The 20,695-nt window shown below is 44.6% G+C and overlaps 2 protein-coding genes across 2 annotated transcripts; one reads left to right on the forward strand and one right to left on the reverse strand.

Annotated features, from left to right (window-relative positions):
• The first annotated feature begins 5,105 nt into the window (after positions 1-5,105).
• LSM14B (LSM family member 14B) lies at positions 5,106-11,587 on the forward strand. The gene is made up of 8 exons (XM_029084022.1): positions 5,106-5,175; positions 5,639-5,755; positions 7,561-7,731; positions 7,847-7,927; positions 8,953-9,114; positions 9,294-9,447; positions 10,426-10,609; positions 10,976-11,587. The coding sequence occupies exons 1-7, from the start codon at positions 5,106-5,108 to the stop codon at positions 10,595-10,597; spliced, it is 927 nt and encodes a 308-aa protein (XP_028939855.1). The 3' UTR covers positions 10,598-10,609; positions 10,976-11,587.
• A 3,304-nt stretch (positions 11,588-14,891) lies between these two features.
• PSMA7 (proteasome 20S subunit alpha 7) lies at positions 14,892-20,316 on the reverse strand (the record flags this gene model as incomplete). Its single annotated transcript, XM_010164006.1, has 6 exons — positions 14,892-15,132; positions 15,405-15,467; positions 16,411-16,530; positions 17,005-17,127; positions 18,244-18,368; positions 20,190-20,316. Coding segments are annotated over 6 exons (651 nt in total), but the record flags the coding sequence as incomplete, so codon positions are not given.
• Positions 20,317-20,695: the final 379 nt, after the last annotated feature.

Here is a 20,695-nt window from a genome sequence, read left to right on the forward strand (position 1 = left end):
GCGGGGTTGGAGCCCCGTTGCCTCCAGCGCTGCTGGCTTTCCGTGAGTCAGCATTTGGGAGGCCGCTCCGCGACGCGGGGACCGGCACGGGCCGTGGCGGGGGCTGGCCGAGCTTCCCCCGCAGGCGGGCAGGGCCCGGAATGCTGAGGAGCCCTTGGCTTTCAGGGGAAGTTGCCCGCAGGCAGCGCTGCCAGCAGTGCTGGCACCTCTGGGCATTGTCAGAGCCAGAAGGTGATGGTCAGCACGGCAGTCGGTGGTTTGGTTCCCCTCTCCTGTCCGTACCCCGGCAGTGTCTCGGTAAGACACTGAGCAGGGCCCCAGGCCAGGGCTGGGGAAACCAGAGTTGCTGCTGATGTGTCTTTGTTCCTGTCGTGATCGATAACTGGACTCTGCTCAGGTGACGAGGGTGGGAGCTCCGGTACCGAATGCTGTGGGGTGTCTGCACGTGGGTCTGGCTCTTCCTGCCTTGCAGGCAGCTCGTCCAGGCTTTGCACTGTGCTTCCCTGCAGAAATAGTGATATTTATCTTCTAATTAAATGGTGTCATTTGGATTCAGTTGTCACCTGTGCTGGAAACTCCCATATTTACTCTCAGAAAGACCTGCCCTGTCTTGTTTAGTCTCTCAAACAAGGTTTTGTTTTAGTATTGCTTTTAATGTCCATTTTAATGTCCAGCTTGGCTATTCCAGCTATTTCTTTCCCTGAGTTTTGTCCTTCCCTGTGCTGGGGAGTTCACGCCACTTTCATTGCCTTCAGCAATCCATCAGGATTGTCCTCAAACCAAACATCTTTTGTTTTGAAAGACTATCTGCTGGCATGAGACACTGACTTGCCTGATTCTCAACTATTCTAAAGGCAGCCTGTGCCACAGTGTTTATTCAGTATAATGATGTTTGTGTGGTGCTGGACATGAGTATTTGGCACCTCTTAATGTGTATTCTGAAGTTAAAAACGTGACTTTACACAAATGCACTTTTTTTCTAGGGCTGTAGCTGTTTATTTAAATATATAAATGGAGCTATTTATGTTAGTGTTTCACTCAGAGTAGTTGAGAGGTTGCAGGAAGGATGCAGCTCCTTTACTGTATGTGCAAGAAGGTCTTCAGCTGTACCCCGAAGTAGGTAGAAATGGTTTCTTGCATAGTTCTGCCTTCCACATAGCACTTGCTGCTTCAGAGCTTAAGTGGTGTGTTTCAAAGGCATATGTGATTAAAGTGCTTTATGGTGTGAGAAAGTACATGCTCTGTGTAAGATTTCTGGCAGTTCTTGTATTTATTGGTCTCTTAGTATTGGGTTTTGATGAACTGGAATGCCTAAGTAGTTGTTACAATAGATGGAGAATACATTTTTCCCCACTCTATAAACTTTACAGTACAGACTCTGCTTTTCATTTTAGCTCCCAGGGTTTTTTAAATTTGGAGACTTTATATCAGAATTAGTGTCAGAATTATGAAGGTAGCAACAATGCTGAAGTTGGTGATGGCAATATCCACCCTGTGCTTAGAGGGGACAGTTGTTTACAACATTTGGTCTCTGAAGAGTTAGAAGAACCATGAATTACTGACATGCAGTGGAAGTTGTCCAGATAACTAGTAAATTATTATTAAGCCCTAGATGCCACTGTTTAATGCTCAGACAACTTCAGTATGTAATGTAAGTGTCATTCTCTTAACTTTTATCATCCAAGTGATATAAGGAGACCTCAGGAAGGAATCTGGTTGAGCCCCTTACTCGAAGCAGGGCAACCTTACAGTCATTTGTGTTTGGTTCCTGTTAAATCTCAACACATGCACAGTATTTAAACACTGGGTGAAGAGATTCCATGTGTTTAAAGCACTGCAGGAAAGTTCTCTCTTGGTAGGTGGTAAACTTACATTGCAAACAGAGAAAGTTTAAGCCTGTTACTGTCCTGTCAGCAGTGAACACTCCCTCTTCTGTAGAAGTCTGAAGAAACTAGAGGTTTTGAGCACAAAATATCCACGTAAGCTCTGCTTTCCAGGCATCCAGTCACGCTCGTTCTGCTTCCTGACCCTTCGGAGATCTGGCTCGAGAGCCCTGCTCATGGGTACAAACTGCACGTAGAACAGTGGCTGCAGCGTGCTGTGGGATTGATTTCCTGTTCATCTGTAAACAATAGTCACTGGTACTCTTCATGGGTGACAGCACTTCAGACCTCTGCAGGAGCCCAAAGCTGTACTTTGGGATGTACCAGAAACTGTTAAACACTTCAAATGCAGGGGCAGGCATGGTCAACTCCCAGAGCCCTCTCAAATGCACTCACTGCTGTTTTGTCTACAGTAAGGACACAGTTTTCCACCTTTTTAGTTAGAAACCTTGGGACCAGCCAACTGAGAGGCTGCCTGGACAGCATCTGGCTTTGCAGGTCATGTGTTTCTCCATGTGGAAGCTGACAGGCTGATCCTGGTGCTCAGAGAAGACATGGTGCTTTCCAAGCTAGCCGTGGGATTCTGCAGGAGTCTCCAGGTAGCTTTAGTATGTCTTTCCATGAACTATCTGCTGTAATGATCTAATCTTGAGCAGGGGTTTCAGTGATGTTGTTCATGTCTAAAAGTCCACAGTTTGTAATCTGTTTCTAGTTGATTAGGTTACAGTTGTTGGAGATCCAAATAGCTTAGGGGAGGTTATATACCCTGGGAACTGATGGAAGATGGTCATTAAAGGAAGTGACCGACAGCCTGTCCTTGCACCAGTTACAATTCCAATCCAGTTAGGTGTAAGCTGAGGTGCTAAAAAGAATCAGTGTGATGGGGGCAAAGTCTGGCATTGACCTGCTGTACCTGGAGCTTAGTGCTCCTCGTGAGCTTGTGTTGCACAGAGGTGGAGATGGCTTGGAGCAGTAACTGCTGCTTGGTGAGGGAACCACTTACATACAGGTTTTCATCTCTGAGAACAGGACTCTTGATTAGTAGCCCTACCCACAACTGCCAGCACTCTTACTAAGTTAGTAACAGTGTAGTAGGCTGGGGATGCTCAGCACTAGGGTTGGGTGCATCCACGTCTTTGCTGCCCTTTTTTGGGGGAAGTTGTGGTGCCCCCTGTTCCCTGTCATCCCTGTAACAGGGCTGTCTGTCTGTGCTTAGATCTTCCCAACTGTGCAGTGGCAGCTGGCTGGCACGTCACCACAGACTGTGACATGGGAGGTGGTTGTGAAAGGTCTGTTGAGGATGTAATTTGTAAAGGCACTGCAGGAGATGTGGCATGTCCTGGCAGAGAGGTTGAGTACTTCTGTGGTAACGTGGTAGAAGCAATTGATGCAACTCCAACACAGAATTCTTCTGTTGGCAGAAAACACGCATCACACCAGTACGTGCTGGTACTTACCTGAACTGGCAAAGCCTCGAGAAGACAGAAAACAACTAGACTAGTAAACTTGATGAGCTTTTATAACTCGTGGCTGAAATGTCAGGCTGTTGTAAGTCAGTGTCTGATGTAGCTATACTGCCTATTTTCCTGCACTCACAATCCAGTAAGTCTCACCTCTTCCTCTTTAATGGCTCAAATTAATTTATACTTCTACCTGGTAGATGCCACACAGTCAGGTGCAGCTTTTTTTTCCACTCTTGATGTGTAACATCACTGGTTAGTACCTGCTCAAGTGTTCTGATAGCAGGGACTCAGTCAAGCCTCAGCAGGCACTGAGGTTTTGGATTTATCACTAAAAGTTTGCTTTGTAGTCAGTGGATGTTAATCATAGAACCAGTGGCATGGAGTAGAGAGAGAATTTCAATAGGAAGCTCTTGTTGTTGGTAAAATTTTATCTGTGTAATAAATATATGAAACCAAAGGTGCAAATTTGAGCTCTGAAGCCTTCTAAGATTTTTTTTTTTTCCCCTCCCCTGGTGCCTCAGGGACCTCTCCTGTGGTCTGTTGCAGTGGCAGCTGTCCCAAGCTGAATGGTTATGTAGGACAGGGGCTGGGGAGGGGGATATGGCAGCGCAGCACTGTGGGGGAGTCCTCCGTTTTGGACTAGGATTCTTCACTCCAGCTGGTCTGTGGTCTTTACCTTCACAGCTTGATGTAAACAAAACTGTTTATACAGGCTGCTGATAAAGTTGGCATTTGAGGCAGCAGATACGTGTGATAAGGAGATCCAGAGTTCTGGCAGTAACCTTTTCTTGTTATTTTTGGCAAGTATTACGAGTGTATTTTTTTTAATTGCATCAATCTTACCTTACACAATGCTGCAGTGGTGATGCGGGGCTAACAGTAATCTTTCTAATGCTCAAGTGCGATCCTTTGGGACTGAAGACCGGCCCACAGACAGACCTGCTCCTCCGAGAGAAGAGATCTATGAATACATTATCTTTCGAGGGAGTGACATCAAAGATATCACTGTCTGTGAACCTCCAAAAGCTCAACATACTCTGCCACAAGATCCTGCCATTGTTCAAGTAAGTTGGCCTGAAGTGTTGATAGAAAGCTATGATAAAACATTTATAATGAAAGACGTGATTTTGGTATAAACTTGTAAGAATGAAGGTCATTAAGTGTCTCCAGCAATCTTTGGACTGAACCATCCTGAATTTTAGAATCATAGAATGGTTTGGATTGGAAGGGACCTTAAAGCTCATCCAGTTCCAACCCCCCTGCCAGCAGCAGGGACACCTTCCACTAGACCAGGTTGCTCAAAGCCTCATCCAACCTGGCCTTCAACACTTCCAGGGAGGGGACATTACAACTTATTACAACTAATTTTGTTGTAATGGTTAAAATAGCAGCAGCATTAAAGACTTCAGTGAGCAAAAGGCATGGCTAACTTACCTGACTGAGAATGCAGGAAAATCAAAAAGAGATAATTACAACTAATTTTGTTGTAATGGTTAAAATAGCAGCAGTATTAAAGACTTCAGGCATAGCTAATTTACCTAACTGAGAATGCAGGAAAATCAAAAAGAGATAAATTCACCCTTCTTGATATTTACTTAAGGTTTATTTGTGCTGTACATGAAGTAGAGAATCGCTGCCAAAGCAAGGTGACTTCTGGACACTGTAAATGGAAATGTACTTTGTCTTGTTACAGTCTTCACTGGGCTCTGCCTCTACGTCATCCTTTCAGCCACACGTGCCTTACAGCCCGTTTAGAGGTATGCCACCTTACAGCCAGCTTGCTGCCAGCTCTTTACTTAGCCAGCAGTACGCAGCTTCCTTAGGTTTAGGTAAGTAAAAACTTTACTTGCTAGAATAAAGGTGCAATCCTTGTCTACAGCTACTGTGAAACCAAGTAACAGTAACTAATCCTGAATCCCTTGCCAGTGTGGGGCTGCAGCAAGCAGTGAATAAGTAGTTAACAACTTTGTGCAATGATCTTACCGCAAGGACGCCTGCATGTCACTTACACACACACAGACCTGAAAGAAAGAAACAAACTAAATAGCTAAAGGGTTTTTTCTGAAAGTAATGTGAATACCTAACAGTTGAGGCCAATTTGTTTCTGACCTAACATACCTTACACAGACATCACATGTAAAAAGAACTTGTGTTCCCAGAGAGGGCTGTAAATAAGCTGCTCTAATGCTACTCTAGAGATTCTTGTATCCTTTTCCAAGTCCTTCAGATGTTTCACTACCTTGTATCTTATCCATATATCTTTGCTTTCTCTTCTTCCCTCTATCTCTGTAGAGAAATTGGTAAGCCCTCCAGCATCAGCAGCTGCTTCCAGCCCTAGTTCTTCTCCGTCTCCACAACCTGTTTCAGAGCCTGACATGTCTTCAGAGCCCCATCAGCTCTCTTCCAAGGGTAACAGCAGTTTGAGGACTCCAAATATTTGGAAGAACTGCATGGCACTTGCAAACACTCTGTTCTTGTTAACCCCTCCTAGAACGATAGTGCTCATATGGGTAATGCTAGTAGAACTAGTGTGTTCTCAGCTATTTTTGCCTTTCATTACATGAAGTATTCCTCCTGTCCTAGAAGTATCAATTAGAGAGACAGGAGAAAGGAAAAGTACAGGACAGCGGATCCTCTTGTGTAAGTATCGGCAGAGGGCTGAGGTTTAGGGATGTTGATGTGCTACATCCTATCCAGGAACATGTGTCACCTTAGAGACTGGGTGAGGGATTAATTAGTCTCTCCTGGAAAGACTAGCACACTGCTTCAGTGGTGGGTGGCCTTGCTGTTAGAGACATGGGTCAACAGAAAATTGAGGAGTGTTGCTGTAACTGGGAATCAGGATAGTTTTCATGCATGATGGGCCATAGCACCTTGTCAAGACTCCCAGTGAGTAAAGCATGACTAACAGTAAGCGATTTCTGAGCTGTGGTGAACTGAGATAACAGTTCTGGGTGCTTGCTTCGTTGTGGAAAAACTTTTAAAGGAAGTTGAGTAGCGATACTAGACTGACCATCCTCAGAGCAGAGAGACCAGGTGCACCTGCATTTAAACATGGTAATTAGTTTCATCTGTTTTTTAACTTCAGCATGTGTGCTTGTGTTGGCATGGAACTTTTTACTTACTCTATTTTTGGCCATCTATCTGTGCATACTTTCTCAATATCCTGGCTAAGCTTTAAAACTCTCTCATGTTAAACTTGCACAGCAGCTTTGTCCTACTGAATAATCCTTAGGATATGTCTTGTCTTCCTTGCAAGTCTTCCAGGTGTACTTTAACTGAGAACCTGCATGATGTTACCTACTGGGTATATCTCATGTGGACTTGGGTGACCCAGAAGTGTCAGTGGCTTGGTTTGTGTGTACTCTTCAGCTTTTCACTTTTCTTGCTCTTAAAGTATATTCAGTTAAAAGTTTGCTTCCAAAGAGTTCTTACGCATAACCACATAAACCTGTAGTACTCCAAAACTTCTAATTAAATCTAGAATGCAGTGTTTCTTCTGAGTACTGAAGACTGTCACTTTTTAATATAATTGGTGTAAGGTATACCAAACCATGAAAAGTATTTACATGTTTTGTAGTGTGAATAAATAAGCCTGGATGGAAGAGCAACAGAAGTCTTGGTAACACTTTGGCCTTGACCATGAAGGAATTTAAAAGGGTAACTTTGAGATCCTGGTCTGGTTTGAGGTTTTCTTTGTCTGAAAGCTAACAATAAGCAGTAAAAGTTGAAGGACTTCTAAAAGTGACTTACAAAATGGGATATAGTTGAGGTGGTTAAGCTTTTGCTTCAAAAGTCTTTTGACAAAGTGGGGAAGATTTCTTGAGCAGTTTCAAAATGGTGGATTTTTACTTCAGATTTAAAGTATCATGTAAAGTAAAATCCTGTGTAACCAGGGATACACCTAGAGCTTGGATTTTGGTATAAACAGTCTAAAACTGACCTGGCTTGCTTATATAATGTGTGTCTAATTTGGTTTAAGAAATAAATGGGTACATTTCCTGATTTTAATGCTCTGGATTTGAGAGCCAAGGCCTTTATGGCAGCAGTGCCTTCCTTAGTATAAATGTCACTTAAACATAGTGTGTGTAATGATAAACACTGAAGGTTTTGAGTAATTCTTGACAAAAGGTTTCTCCGTAGAAGTGGGTAGGGTTTGAATAGTGTTGACACATTTTCTGGGAGGCGCTTAGTCATTGGGAATTTTTTTCCAGGTGCTGGTTTTCCTTCTGTTCACCCAGTCCGCAAAAGCCCCATGGTGGAGCAGGCTGTTCAGACCGGCCCAGTTGACAACATGAATTCACAAAAGCCACCCCCAGTGAAAGTAACTCCAGGGGTTCCTCGCAATGGACGGCAGGTTCCACAGGGCAGCAGCAAGATCAATGGTATGTGTGCAGCTTTCAAGCGCTGTTTTGAAGCATCCTTCAAAGGTGGATAGCAGGACTGGGTTGTTCAGGTTTGTTCTTGTGCTCCTTTATTAAATTTATCCTACTTGTTCAGTAGATACGGTTCAGGCAGCACCTGTGCAAACCCAAGGACAGGTGAATGATGAAAACAGAAGACCTCAAAGGAGAAGATCAGGTAGGTTGAGCTGACACTAAACAGTTGCTTAAGCTTATAAAGGCAAATATTGTTAATTTCAGTGAAGGATTGTCAGACAGAAGATTGAGAGCAAAATAAAGCTTGAGAAGGCTTTGGGCATCCAGAGATGCTTCAGTAACAGAATAGATGTTGGAGTCACGGAAGCTCAGAACATTCCAGGGACAGAATTCTAGTGCCTTTTCTAGAAACCTGAAGGTACGTTATAAAAACTGATGCTCTGTGTTGTCAGCAACAACTAGATTTCTCTGAAACCTCAAGTGTTTTTCCTGAGAAGAGCAGCCTGTTTTAAGAATTTCCAGAGCTCATAACTGAGAGGAACTATGGAGCCCTTGCTTCCATAGAGCAGAGTTCTTATCTCAAGATTCCAATTTAAGCACAGGTCAAAAGTGAAATTAAATTAAAAAAGATATTTCTGCCCAAGCAAAATAAGAAAAGGAAGAAAACAAAACTTCAGGCTCTCAGGTCTTCAGATTGACTTGCCTGAGAGTAGCACTGTAGAAGGGATTACAACTTCCAAAAAGGAGTTGATGGCTTCTCAGTTGGAAAGCAGAAACTATACAAAGTACAAGTTCCTCTGGTGGGCAGATGAGTCTTGGGTGGATTTTCTGAAACCAGTGACCTGTTCCTCTTTGCCCTCACGACAGGTTTGTAGACTGATGACAGTACCATGCTTGCAGATGAATAACAGACAGAAAAGATAACCTCAGCTTTTCTTGGTATAGTATTTGTTCCAGTTTCCTCTCCTCACTCTGGAGAGGAAGGGAAGTTGGATATACTCTGTCTTAATGGTAAGACTGACATCCAGGAATGCTTTTCAGAAAGTTAGTGTTGCTGTAATGTGTCTTCTACAGCCCAGGTCAGAAGCCACTTTCAAAGGTGTGGCCCAACCACAGGACTGGAAACCAGAAACTCCTGAGTTCTTACCCTAATGGTTTCCTCTGGTCTTGAGCAAATCATTTAACCTCCCTGCATGTTACCAAGTGTTTAAACTCTCCTGCTTTCAGGAAACAGGAGAACCAGAAACCGTTCTAGAGGACAAAACAGACCCACTACTGTGAAGGAAAATACAATAAAGTTTGAAGGTGACTTTGACTTTGAAAGTGCAAATGCACAATTCAACAGAGAGGAACTTGATAAAGAATTCAAGAAGAAACTAAACTTTAAAGGTTTGTGACTTCATTAAATATGAATTGCTGAGCTAGTAGTAAACACTGCATAGACAAACCTGCTCTGAGAAACTGCATGATTACATGTGGCAGCATCTCAAATCTTGTGTGAGGGAGCGAGAGAACAGATGGCCCTTCAGTAGGCATCAAAGAAGTGTAATATGTTTTATTATCTTCAGATGACAAAGCAGAGACGGGGGAAGAAAAAGGGGACCCTGGAGTGGCAACTCAAAACAATGACAGTAACGCAGAGGAGGACCTTCTGGGACCCAACTGCTACTATGATAAATCCAAGTCTTTCTTTGACAACATTTCTTCAGAACTGAAATCTAGGTGAGTGCTTTCTAAAAGCTTGGTGCTTTTAATGCAATTTTAGGCATAGAATTCTAGACACAATCTATGTCACATAATTTCAGTCTTTAAAAAAAATCTTAAAATGCAAGAAAGTCAGCAGGGACAGCCTTGAGAAGGGAGTAGTGTCCTGCATGTGATGGCTCATGAATGATATGAACCAAGCTCCGTGCAGTGGGATCAAACAAAAGCACGGATTTCAGCTGATGCTGATACACTTGCCTAAACTATGATACAGGAATTTCCAGTTCTGTTTCCCAGGTCTGACTTTGAACCCATTGATTTATTTTAAAACAAATTTCTTATCTCATTTGTGGGAGGAGGCATCAGGGTCATGCTGTGCTGAAGATGGTGCAACTTTGCAGACAGGAGTAAGCTAAGCTTGGAGTTTGGGCAGAGAGGAGGTTGGGTCTGTCTGTGGAAATGCCTTAAATTAAATACTGGGAATATTAAAATAAATCTTTTGCTGCTGAGGCTGGTGTTACCCACTGCCTGGTGAAGTCACACAGCGCTTGAGTGTCCGTGTGTGAAATTCCCTTGGTGATAATTCTGCTTGCCTTTAGCAAGGGACACAGGGGTGCTGTGGAGCTACCTCAGCAGCAGGCTGCTGCACCTCAGTTGTGACAGGGCTTCCCAGGTTTCTGCAGAGGCTTTTCTGCAGTCAACAGTTTGTAGTTGTCAAGAAAACTAAACAGGGTTTGAAATCCTATTAATCAGACCATGTTCAGCCCTTTTCTAGGCCTGTCTTGAGTTTTCCAGTGTGAAAGTACCTTACCAAAGCCAACAGCTGTCACTCTCAAGCCCATGCTTAGCAGAGGGATTGAGTTAGTGAGCATGTGTCTGCTGCAGCTGGTTCTCCATGCAGTTTAGTTCAACAAAACAGGGTGCTGGAAGCTTCCTAGCTGCAGGAGTTGGTGGCTGTTTAACATTTCTATCAAATCTGACTGCAGTCTCGTTCAGTTCTAGGCGCACCACGTGGGCTGAAGAAAGGAAGCTCAATACAGAGACGTTTGGAGTGTCTGGACGGTTCCTTCGCGGCCGCAGCTTTCGTGGTGGATTTCGGGGTGGAAGGGGTAGCGGAGCAGCAAGGAGAAACCAAACCACTCACAGAGCTGGTACAGGCAGAGTGTAACTTCAGAGGCAAGTCTTTTAGCAACAATAAATACTGTCTGAGCCAGGCTTGACTTTTATTCCTTGGCTAAACTGTCTGTGTAACCTCTTTTGCTCTCCAGTCTCATGGATATATGGAGAATTGTTCTTATTGCATCTGATCCTTCTAAGTGGTAGAAGGAAACGTGAGCAGTTGTGACGTGTTCTTTATCATGTTGATAGTCCTGGTGATTTCTTGGGCTGGCCTTCTGTCTGAGAAAGCAAGAGCTGCTGCTTTTGAGCTGAGGCCCTAGCTAAGCATTTCATTTGACGTATGGGTGTGAACTTTGCTGCTTTTCTTTTTCTTGGGAGAAGATCCCCGAGATAGCAAATCTAATTCTGCCTTTTTTTGTCTGAATAGGTTCTGAGGTCTCTCCTGAGAGTACGAAACTGTATATAGAAAGAAAACAACCAACTGCTGCACTAATGTGGGAAAATGGTTCATATTGTTTACTGTCTCAGCTCAAGTGACAGAACTTCATGTACTACTGCTTATATTCTGGACTTATTTTGGACCAGCATCTGTCAGCTGGAGTGTTCTTTGGAAGAGGGAATGTGTTCAGGGGTACCTTCTTCAGGGTGTCTTTTTTGTTTTGTGTTTGTTTTCTTTTAAGTGCAGACTAACTTACATGGTTCTTCTTTCTGGGTCTCTCAAAGGCTGCTGTAGTCTAAGTGTAAAGTCAGACTCCTTTTCTGAACCCTGAAGAAGACAAATCATGCTATTTTAACATGGAACCAAAGCTCACTTGAAACAAACCAGCTATAATTTGTTTGTTCTGAGTAACCAAATGGATTCTTTGGTGCTGCTGGTCTCGCTGTTCTCAGCAGCAGGTGTGAAGTAGCACTTGGTATCTGGAAGGATGGATTCCTGGTGCTGAGGAGTTGTGTATATTGTCACTTGGGAATACTGGATTGTTGATCATGTAGTAGTGTCAATGACTGTACGACTGCTTGTCGGCTGGTACTAAATGTGGAGGTACTACAGGTTTACAAAGAACCATGACTCTCCCTTGAGCTGAAGGGTGCTGGGTGCTCCTCAGAGGCTTGGAGCTCCTTAGTGGGTCAGGGCAGCGTGGGGGGACAGTGTGCTGTGCCCTCAGCGGGACAGGAGCAGTGAGTGTCTCTGCTCCTGTGCTCAGAATGAAGAGGTTTTTGGCAGTAGGTGACTGTCTGGAGGAGATCTGAAGCTCTGACTCCTTGGATCAGTTTGTACCTCACTCATGGGTAGTACCAAACACCAGCAGTTCTCTGTACACTAGTAGCCTGTGGTGGAACACTATGGAATGTTTTCATTAAACTAGGGGATTGGGAGTCCATATCATGAAGCTTAACAGATGGGCATGTTTAATTTGTTTCCTCTGTACCCCCCATACTGTAAATAGTTTAGTTGTTTTTCTTTTGTTTTTTAAAAAAAAAAAAAAGCTGTATGTGGGGAGAGGGGCTGGGAGGGGGGTTACATTTGTTTGCATGAATAAGTGGGTTAAATTGCTATAGGCATGTGTCCCCTTTTTCTTTTGGTTGGTAGGGAATTTTGTTGAAAAAGCACCTTGATGACCGAACCCCTTACATAGCTAGAAATTTTTTTAGTTATGCCTTGACCTAGGTTACTGTAAAAGCTTGGATTTATTTTTGTAGGACTTTATTGCTAAGAATTAGAACATAGCAGTGGGGCTGCTCTTTGGAGTAATGTAAATTGTAATTATAATAAACATGTAAATGTTTAATGTTTCCTTCCTGTTTTGTTCTGGACGTAGCTCAGTAACATCAGTCCCTTCCTAGCAGGGCTCAGCTCTAAGCTGTGCTGCAGAGTTCTGGTGGAAGCATTGCAGAGTCTCTGAAATGGGGTTAGAAACCCCAATCCAGGCACTGACCCCCTCGTTCCTCTGCTCCAGCGCTTGGTGAGGAACCGGCCTAAGGAGCGTTGCTGTTTCCTAACAGCCCTGAGCTCACAGCTCTCCCAGTGCCTGCCAGGGCAGCCCCAGTCCCTGGGCTGGTGGGGCTTCACCAGAGCTTGTTTTGGGTGGCCACGCTGCTGGTTTAGTAGCCACAAATGCCATTGGTATCTGGGCTGGTACCGGCACAACAGGGTGTGAGCTGGAACCGCCTCCTTGGTGGCTGCTCTGAGTCTCTAACTCTGCTGGTGTGATGTTGGGTGTAAAGAGGGAATTGCAGAGCCAGAGCCAACCGGCCTGTCTGAGGTGGCTGCAGTAAAAAGATAAACTCATTGACCCCTGTGTGACCACAGCTTTTTATTTGTTTGTAAGGCAGAAATTCCCCTGGTTCCTGCAGTAAAGCCTCGGATGTAATTCCTGGGACAGTCGCTGTTAGTGACAGTGTCACTGTTAGTGACAGTGCTGCGGTCGCTGGGCTGTGGGTGTGTCCCAGCCTCTCCCAGCTGGGCACCCTACCTGGCTCATTCTGGGGTGTGGGAGCAGGGCCAGGGGACACGTGGCTGTGGCTCAGCCCCTGGGCTCGTTACCTGCCAGCCCTGCTCCCCCAGGAACGAGCTCCCTCAGCTTCCAGGTGGAAGATTCCCAAGATGAGGAATGAGGCTGGTGCCTTGTGCAGGAAACCAGCAGCTCTTCCAACTGGTACGTTCACTCCAGGGACTGAGCAATGGAACAGCGTGGTGGTATTCCAGCCCCTCACCTCCTCCAGCTGATGTGCTCCAGTGCTTTCCTGAGCAGGAGAAGGAAGCGCTGCAGCTTTCCTGGCCTTGATTCCTCTGTGACACTCAGCCCACACTCTGCTTTGCAGCGTTTAGCTTTAGTTGTGATGTGAGAGGCCAGGGAGTGTGTGAGTATCCACTGCCTGGAGTGCTCTGAGGGTTGGTGGAGCAGCTTTCCCAGGGCCCCTGGGGGTGGGATGTCCTGGGGCAGGGGCTGCTCTAGCTGAGCTCCCTCCTGCAGGGTCCTGGGCTGCTGCCAGTCCTGCTGTACAGCTGAGAAACCATCTGCTGGGTGTCAGTAAGGGACTGCAGAGCTGCCTGCCAGGGCTTGTGCTGTCCTACCCAGGGACACTTACCACTAAGTGCCACCACTTGCTATTGTGGGCAGGTAGGAGCCTTGCAGGGAAGAGCTGCAGAGGGGGAGAGGCCTGAGGTGTCTCTGAAATGGGGAAGGACACAGGGCAGCATAACTGGTGAGCTGGGGAAGTGACCAACCTTCCCCTTCCCTGAAGGCTGGGGGTACAGGTGTCCTTGGAGTACAGACAAGATGGACATTACCTGCTACGGTGCTTCTAACCTAAAGGTTGTATTGAAAGGGAAACAAAACCTGAGGAACAAAAGAAAATAAAGGATAATTTTAAACATAGAGACAGGGAAGAGGAAGGGGCTGGTGTCCATCCTGTACCCCCCATACAGCAGGAAGGACAAGAGGCCCACACTGCTCTGCAGCACGGGCTGGAGTCACCAGAGACCTGTCCTGCTCAGCCTCCTCACAGCACAGAGATGGTGACAGGTCTGTCAGCTGGGAAGAGCTTCTCAATGGCCAGAATGGGACAGGGGAGATGCCACAATGCAAACACCCATCTGAAATAAAATCCCCTGGTCCCAGTCCCACCCCTTTGGGCTCGTTTTAAATCATCTGAGTAAAGAGTTGTCACCTGGCACCTTCAGATGTACGTATTTCTAGGTTATTACATGATAGATGTTAATGTCTGTGGGGAGGAGAAGCACAGACCAGATCCTGCCTCTTGAGAGCAAAGTGACTCTGCTGCAGAGGCTGCTCTCTACATCCCTTACAGCATCTGAGTGACCTCCTGCTGCTGAAGGGATGAGAGAACTCAGGCTCAACCAGAAACTGAGTCAAACCCAACTCCTGCTGGTAAGATGTACAAAGTAACTCTCTAGTCCAGTTTCTCCTGTAGTATTTAAGGTTTAACTGTTGTGTGTAACGTTCTCTGTGGTTATTTTTAGCATTAGGAAGTAACTGGTGTATCAATCCCCCAGTGGGCAATCACAACAGCAACGCTTTATTCTGAAGCAGATGAATCATGCAAGGTTGATGGAAGCACCACGTCACACCCCTCTGCTGTGCTGAGATACCTGCACCAGCCCCTTCTCCTGCTGATCTCCCAAAACCACCAACCCTTGAGGCAGCTACTTAAAAAATCCCCAAAAAAACAAAAGTGGGGGGATGAACAATGGAGACTGTGGAAAAAGTATTGTCTGAGGAAAACAAAATGCAAAGTCTTTGTGCTTTAATGGGTCACTACTGCTGTAACCAACTAATCCTGGGTAATGAAAATCCAAAGAGCAGAAATACTTTTTTCTAAAATAACAGCTTAAAAAAAAAAGAATCAGTAGGTTTATTGTAGGTCTCCCGAGGGGCACAGTATCAGTGGAATGCCTACATGGTGTCTATACAGAATAACCCAGCACTTGAATTAAAAAGCAGCAGCTAAGCAGTTGAATTTCATTCATCATGATGTTTTCTTCTGTTTTTTCTTTTCATTTTCTTCCTTTTCTTTTTCAATTTCAGCAACATACTTCTCAATTTCTTCAGGGTTTAGGATCTAAAACAGAAACACCAGTGACCCTCGAGATACTAATACAACTTCAAGGCTTTTATTTAAGCAATTCTAGTTCTGCCATGGGAAGTGAACTGGTATTTATCCAGACACAGGTACCTTGTGCAGACACAACAACATTCCTTGGCCACTAATAGAAAACAGAAGTGTTTGCCAGGGCAGGAGGAGAGATTAGGGGCTGGATGTTAATGCAGATCACCAAGGACAGTATCAGCAAAACCAGCTACAGAGGGAGGAGAGCAAAACAAGGCCCTTACCTTCAGCGGCTGCTCTCGCCTCATCACCGCCAGCTCGATGTTCTTCCCACCAGACTGCACAACCTGAACAAGAGTCAGACATGGGTATTAGGAGTGGGTCTGGCCATTAATTCCAACAACCCCCTTTCAAGTCATCCTAGAAGAACAGGTATGGATGGGAATTATTTCACTCATTAGAAGGAGAACAGGTATGGATGGGAATTATTTCACTCATGAGCTCTACACTCTCAACCCCAGTAGCTGTGCAACTCAAGGGTCTCCATTCTGCACCAGTGCACTCCCTGGCTGGTGAAGAACCCTCACCTTCACCATCTGACTTTCTCTATTTTCTGTATCTCAAACTTAATGGCAGAAGTAAAATATTCTGCGTATGGTTTAGCACATCTTGGGTGCATTTGGTGTAATGCCCAGAACTGAGTCAGTTTTCCTCCCCAGAGACCCACTTGTAAGTTCTTCTGTGTAAGCACAGAAACTGTTACCTGAAATGTTCTGAACCCTGAATTTCTTCCCACACCTGTGGCCTACAAGAACAGTTCTCACAAATCCTTTTCCAGTACTTTCCTGGGACATGCACGAAGATTAGGAGACTGAGGGGAGACCTCATTAATGTTTATAAATATATTAAGGGCGAATGTCAGGAGGATGGAGCCAGGCTCTTCTCAGTGATGCCCAATGGTAGGACAAGGGGCAATGGGTGTGAGCTGGAACACAGGAGGTTCTGCTTCAACTTGAGAAAAAACTACTTTACAGTGAGGGTTACAGAGCCCTGGAACAGGCTGCCCAGGGAGGGTGTGGAGTCTCCTTCTCTGGAGACATTCAAAACCTGCCTGGACGCCTTCCTGTGTGATCTCATTTAGGTTCCTGCTCTGGCAGGGGGATTGGACTGGATGATCTTTTGAGGTCCCTTCTAATCCCTAATATTCTGTGATTCTGTGATTTTTTCAGACTCATGTTGAAGTTAATCTGGACAGACAGTGAATTCACACCAGGGATTTGAAACACTCACCTCAAGAAGAGCCTTGATGACAAGTTTAATAGTTAGATCATCTGTTTCAATGGCTTCATCGGTGTAATTCTTCTCCAGGAATTCACGCACAGATTTGGCTCCTCTGCCAATGGCATTAGCCTGGAAACATTGAGGGGAAACAAGGTAAAAAATGGAAGTTTAGAAAAGGTTCATTTACAGAATAAGCAAGAAATGAGAGTTGTGCAATTACACCATCTGAAACCATTTTTTCATCACCACGTATTTTTTTAGGAGACTGAACATGTTACTTTTCACATGTCACACAAAAAAGTTGGGTTTTGATTTTTTATTTTAAAAAGTTTTAAAAATTTAATTTTTTTATTTTAAAAAAGTTTTTTTATTATTCTTAAAAAAAGAAAAATAATAAAAAACCCAAAACAACAAACAACAGAACAAGATTTCCCCAGTAAAGCTGAACTGCCATTCTTCATCATTAGGGATTTTTTCAGCTGTGAGCCAGGAGCATCTGGCCAGTGAGATCTCCTTTCTACACAAGTCTCTCTCTTTAAAGAAGATATTAAGTCTTTCATTAAATATTTCATTACACCCCAACACCAGCCAGAACTGACTCACCTTCCAAGCATGGTAGGTACCAGAGGGATCGGTCTGGTACAGCCGGGGGGTTCCATCAAAGTCAAATCCCACGATAAGAGCAGAGATCCCAAAAGGTCTGCGGCCGTTGCTCTGTGTGTACCTCTGGTCAGGGAGAAGAGACACACTTATTTCAGAAGAAGTTCTTGAAACATTTTTAGGGTGGAAAGCAGACACTGGAAGTTACAAACAGAAGAGGCAACAGAAGTGTTTTTAGTGGCTCTCTATCTGCTAAGGTCAGGATTCCATGTCTTACAGAAAGACCTGAGCAAGGCATGTGAGAGGTGGTTACTGTTCAGCCCCTGTTCCTGACACCAGCTGCGCTGAGCTGCGTGATCACCGCTGTCAGAAGAACCTCCCCTGCCTGCTGGGTGGTGCTGAGAGGCAGCCAGAGCTCAGGCTGCAAACCCAGGGGGTCAAGGAAGCCAAAAATGATGCTGACACCTCAGCACAGTCAGATTTCACCAGTGATGTGCAGCAATTCCAGCAGAACGCACGGCACCTTCTGTGGTGATAAATGGGCTGCAGCAAAGCCCTGGGCCAGCAAAGTCACTGCCACATCCCACCCCACAAGTGTCCAGGAACAAGGAGGCCCAACCCCAGCAGCGTTAAGCCAGTGAGTCCTACAAGGATGACACTATTGTCATCATCACTACACTAACACACGTCTGTGCCTAAGTAAATTAAGACTTTAATCCCCACTAGATGCTGAAAATACACTGGCAAATGAATGATTTCATCACAGAATGCAGCTGGGTGTATTTTGACACTATAATTCACTTTAAATTCATTAATGTGAAATACATCAAGCACTTATTTGCTCCCCTCTTGCCCGTCCCTGCAGTGGTTTGGTGGGAGGGAAAACAAACAGGAGCCCTGAAGATGTTCTGACAATAACACAGCACCCTTGTTAGGAGAGTGAGTTAGAGCTGGAGATTAGCAGAGTGTTCCTGATGATATCACAAGTGTAATTATGCAGTCCTTACAAGTACTAATTAATTTTTTAATCTTTGGGGGGGGGGAGGGGGAAACAAACAAAAACCCTAACAAGCAGTAATCAATCCTCCTTCTCTATTACTACATCCCTATTTCCAATAAACACCCGCAGTGTGTTTTGTTAGGCTGATTTTTATCAGCCAGGACAGACATTTTACACACTTTTAGTCTGAAGTGCTGCTCATCAGGACACATTTTTAAGTGTCTCTGTGAGGTTCCACGTACCTGTTTCAGACTAGCGATGTAACGTGTGATGTACTCCACGGTGACAGGATCCTCCACAGTAAGCCTGTGGCTCTGACACTCCACACGAGCTCTATTTATAACTATTCTGGCATCAGCCGTCAGCCCTGAAACGACAAGATTCACACATGGGACCACACACACAAATAAAACAGCCAGTCTTGCCCCAAAAGGCTCATGAGGGTGGTGTCAACAGCAGTGAAAAAAGGAAATGAGAGATCACACAGGTCTGCTGAGCAAGAATAGCGGTTGTAAGGCACCAGAAATAAGTTAATGCATCAAAGTCAGCAGAGGATTTAGTTTATATCTCTAAGGTTTGTGAGTCAGAGATGTAACAAGTGCAATTTCTGAAAGGCTGAGGGAGCTGGGGCTCTTTAGCTTGGAGAAGAGGAGACTGAGGGGTGACCTCATTAATGTTTATAAATATGTAAAGGGTGAATGTCAGGAGGATGGAGCCAGGCTCTTCTCAGTGATGTCCAATGGTACGACAAGGGGCAATGGGTGTGAGCTGGAACACAGGAGGTTCTGCTTAAACGTGAGAAGAAACTTCTTTCCAGTGAGGGTGCCAGAGCCCTGGGACAGGCTGCCCAGGGAGGGTGTGGAGTCTCCTTCTCTGGAGACATTCAAGACCCGCCTGGACGCCTTCCTGTGTGATCTCATTTAGGTTCCTGCTCTGGCAGGGGGTTGGACTGGATGATCTTTTGAGGTCCCTTCCAATCCCTAATATTCTGTGATTGTGTGTGATTTTGAGTGAGGAACTGGGATGTTACTGACAGGACGACAGAGTTCCAGCTAACAGCAGATTAGCACAGCAATCTCGGTCCTCACACACGCTGGGTGTATTTCTTACCCAGTCCCCCTCACTGCACGCCAGCTTGATCTGCACAGCAGATCTACAGCAGCGTAAGGTTAGCTGACAAAAATGAGTATGACCCTTTGGAAAAAAAAAAAAGACTAAAAATTAAATGTATTTCTTATTTGACTGTTCAGCTAACGAGGCCATTTTCCACTAACAGGCTGGTTTCAATCAAGAGAACTTTTCTTCAGGGTTGTGAAGCCACCTGCAGGGATCACACCCCTCAGCTAAGGCAGCAGAGGTCACGGACCCCACCGCTCCTGCACAGCGAAACTAAAACCCAAACTTCTGACAGTGAAATCAGATCTCTCCTTAAAGCATTCCCAACAGAGACACAAAGATTCTCAGCCACTCAGGGAGGAGAAAACTTCTGAAAAACATTTTCTCTCAATTTACCATGTGGAGTTTTTTGTTTGTTTGTTTGTTTTGTGTTTTAAACTTTCATGCCTCCCATTTAAGCTTTGAACAATGCAAATTATGACACCTGGAACAGGAAGAATGTGGAACTAGAATATTTATGCTTCAAATCCAGAGCTGTTCATTCAGAAGGAGCCTTCTGAACTAGAACAGAGGAGATTTTTTTCCTTTGTTATATGCAAGAGTGCAAAATCTAGCTTTTTTTGGCTTGATGCATGTGGGAAAAGGTCTCTGTAACTGACAAATGTTTCTTACAGCTCCTGTAATATGTATTAATAATAAATATTTTATATATAATATATAAAAGTTTAAATATTTCATTCTAAATACATAAAATACATTAAGGGAATATACACATATTTAAATATATGTATTTAAACAGTATATATCTGTATCTGTGCCAATGACACACCAGTGCTCAGCCTTCACCCTCACATTAAGCCTAGAGGACCTGAGTAACTTTTAACACTTATTTCCTCTCCTGAGATCATTTCAGGCTCTCTCTGTATTTATCCCTACAACAGGCTGCTCTGATTTAAAAGAGTAAGCAGCCACAGAGATGCACTCCTTCCACACAGCCCTCAGCCAGTTACACCACGTACTGTCTGTTCTTGGAATCCAAATACCTGCTAGGAGCCCTGAAGGGATCCCATACCTGCAAAAGCCATGCAGACGTTGTCATCAAGAGCACAGATCTTCCGCACGGTTCTTTCATCCTGAAGTTTTGCCACAGACTTCTTTTCCACGCCGAGAACGACAATATCCTTCCCTCTCACTCCAACCTTTGATTAAAAGAAGAAGAAGAAGAAAAAAAAAGAGTTAAGCTAGGCCTAAAAAAAAACCTGAGTAGTTGTAGACTTTACTGAAAAGAGTAGGAAAAAACAAACAAACATGAACACCCCAAACTGTAAACGTTATTTCAGCTTGAAGTCAGTATTTTATTTCCTATTGCCACAACCTGGAGAAAGGACTGATGTCAGAAAAACGGCCTCTGACGTCAGAAAAACGGCATCTGACGTCAGAAAAACGGCCTCTGACGTCAGGAAAACGGCATTTGACGTCAGAAAAACGGCATTTGACGTCAGAAAAACGGCATTTGATCCCAGGGTGCAGTTTCGTAATCAGCTTCTGTGTTCAATTTCAACCTGTGTGGCTCCCACC

This window comes from Antrostomus carolinensis, unplaced genomic scaffold, assembly GCF_000700745.2.
Source record: "Antrostomus carolinensis isolate BGI_N321 unplaced genomic scaffold, ASM70074v2 scaffold11703, whole genome shotgun sequence".
Lineage (NCBI taxonomy): Eukaryota > Metazoa > Chordata > Aves > Caprimulgiformes > Caprimulgidae > Antrostomus > Antrostomus carolinensis.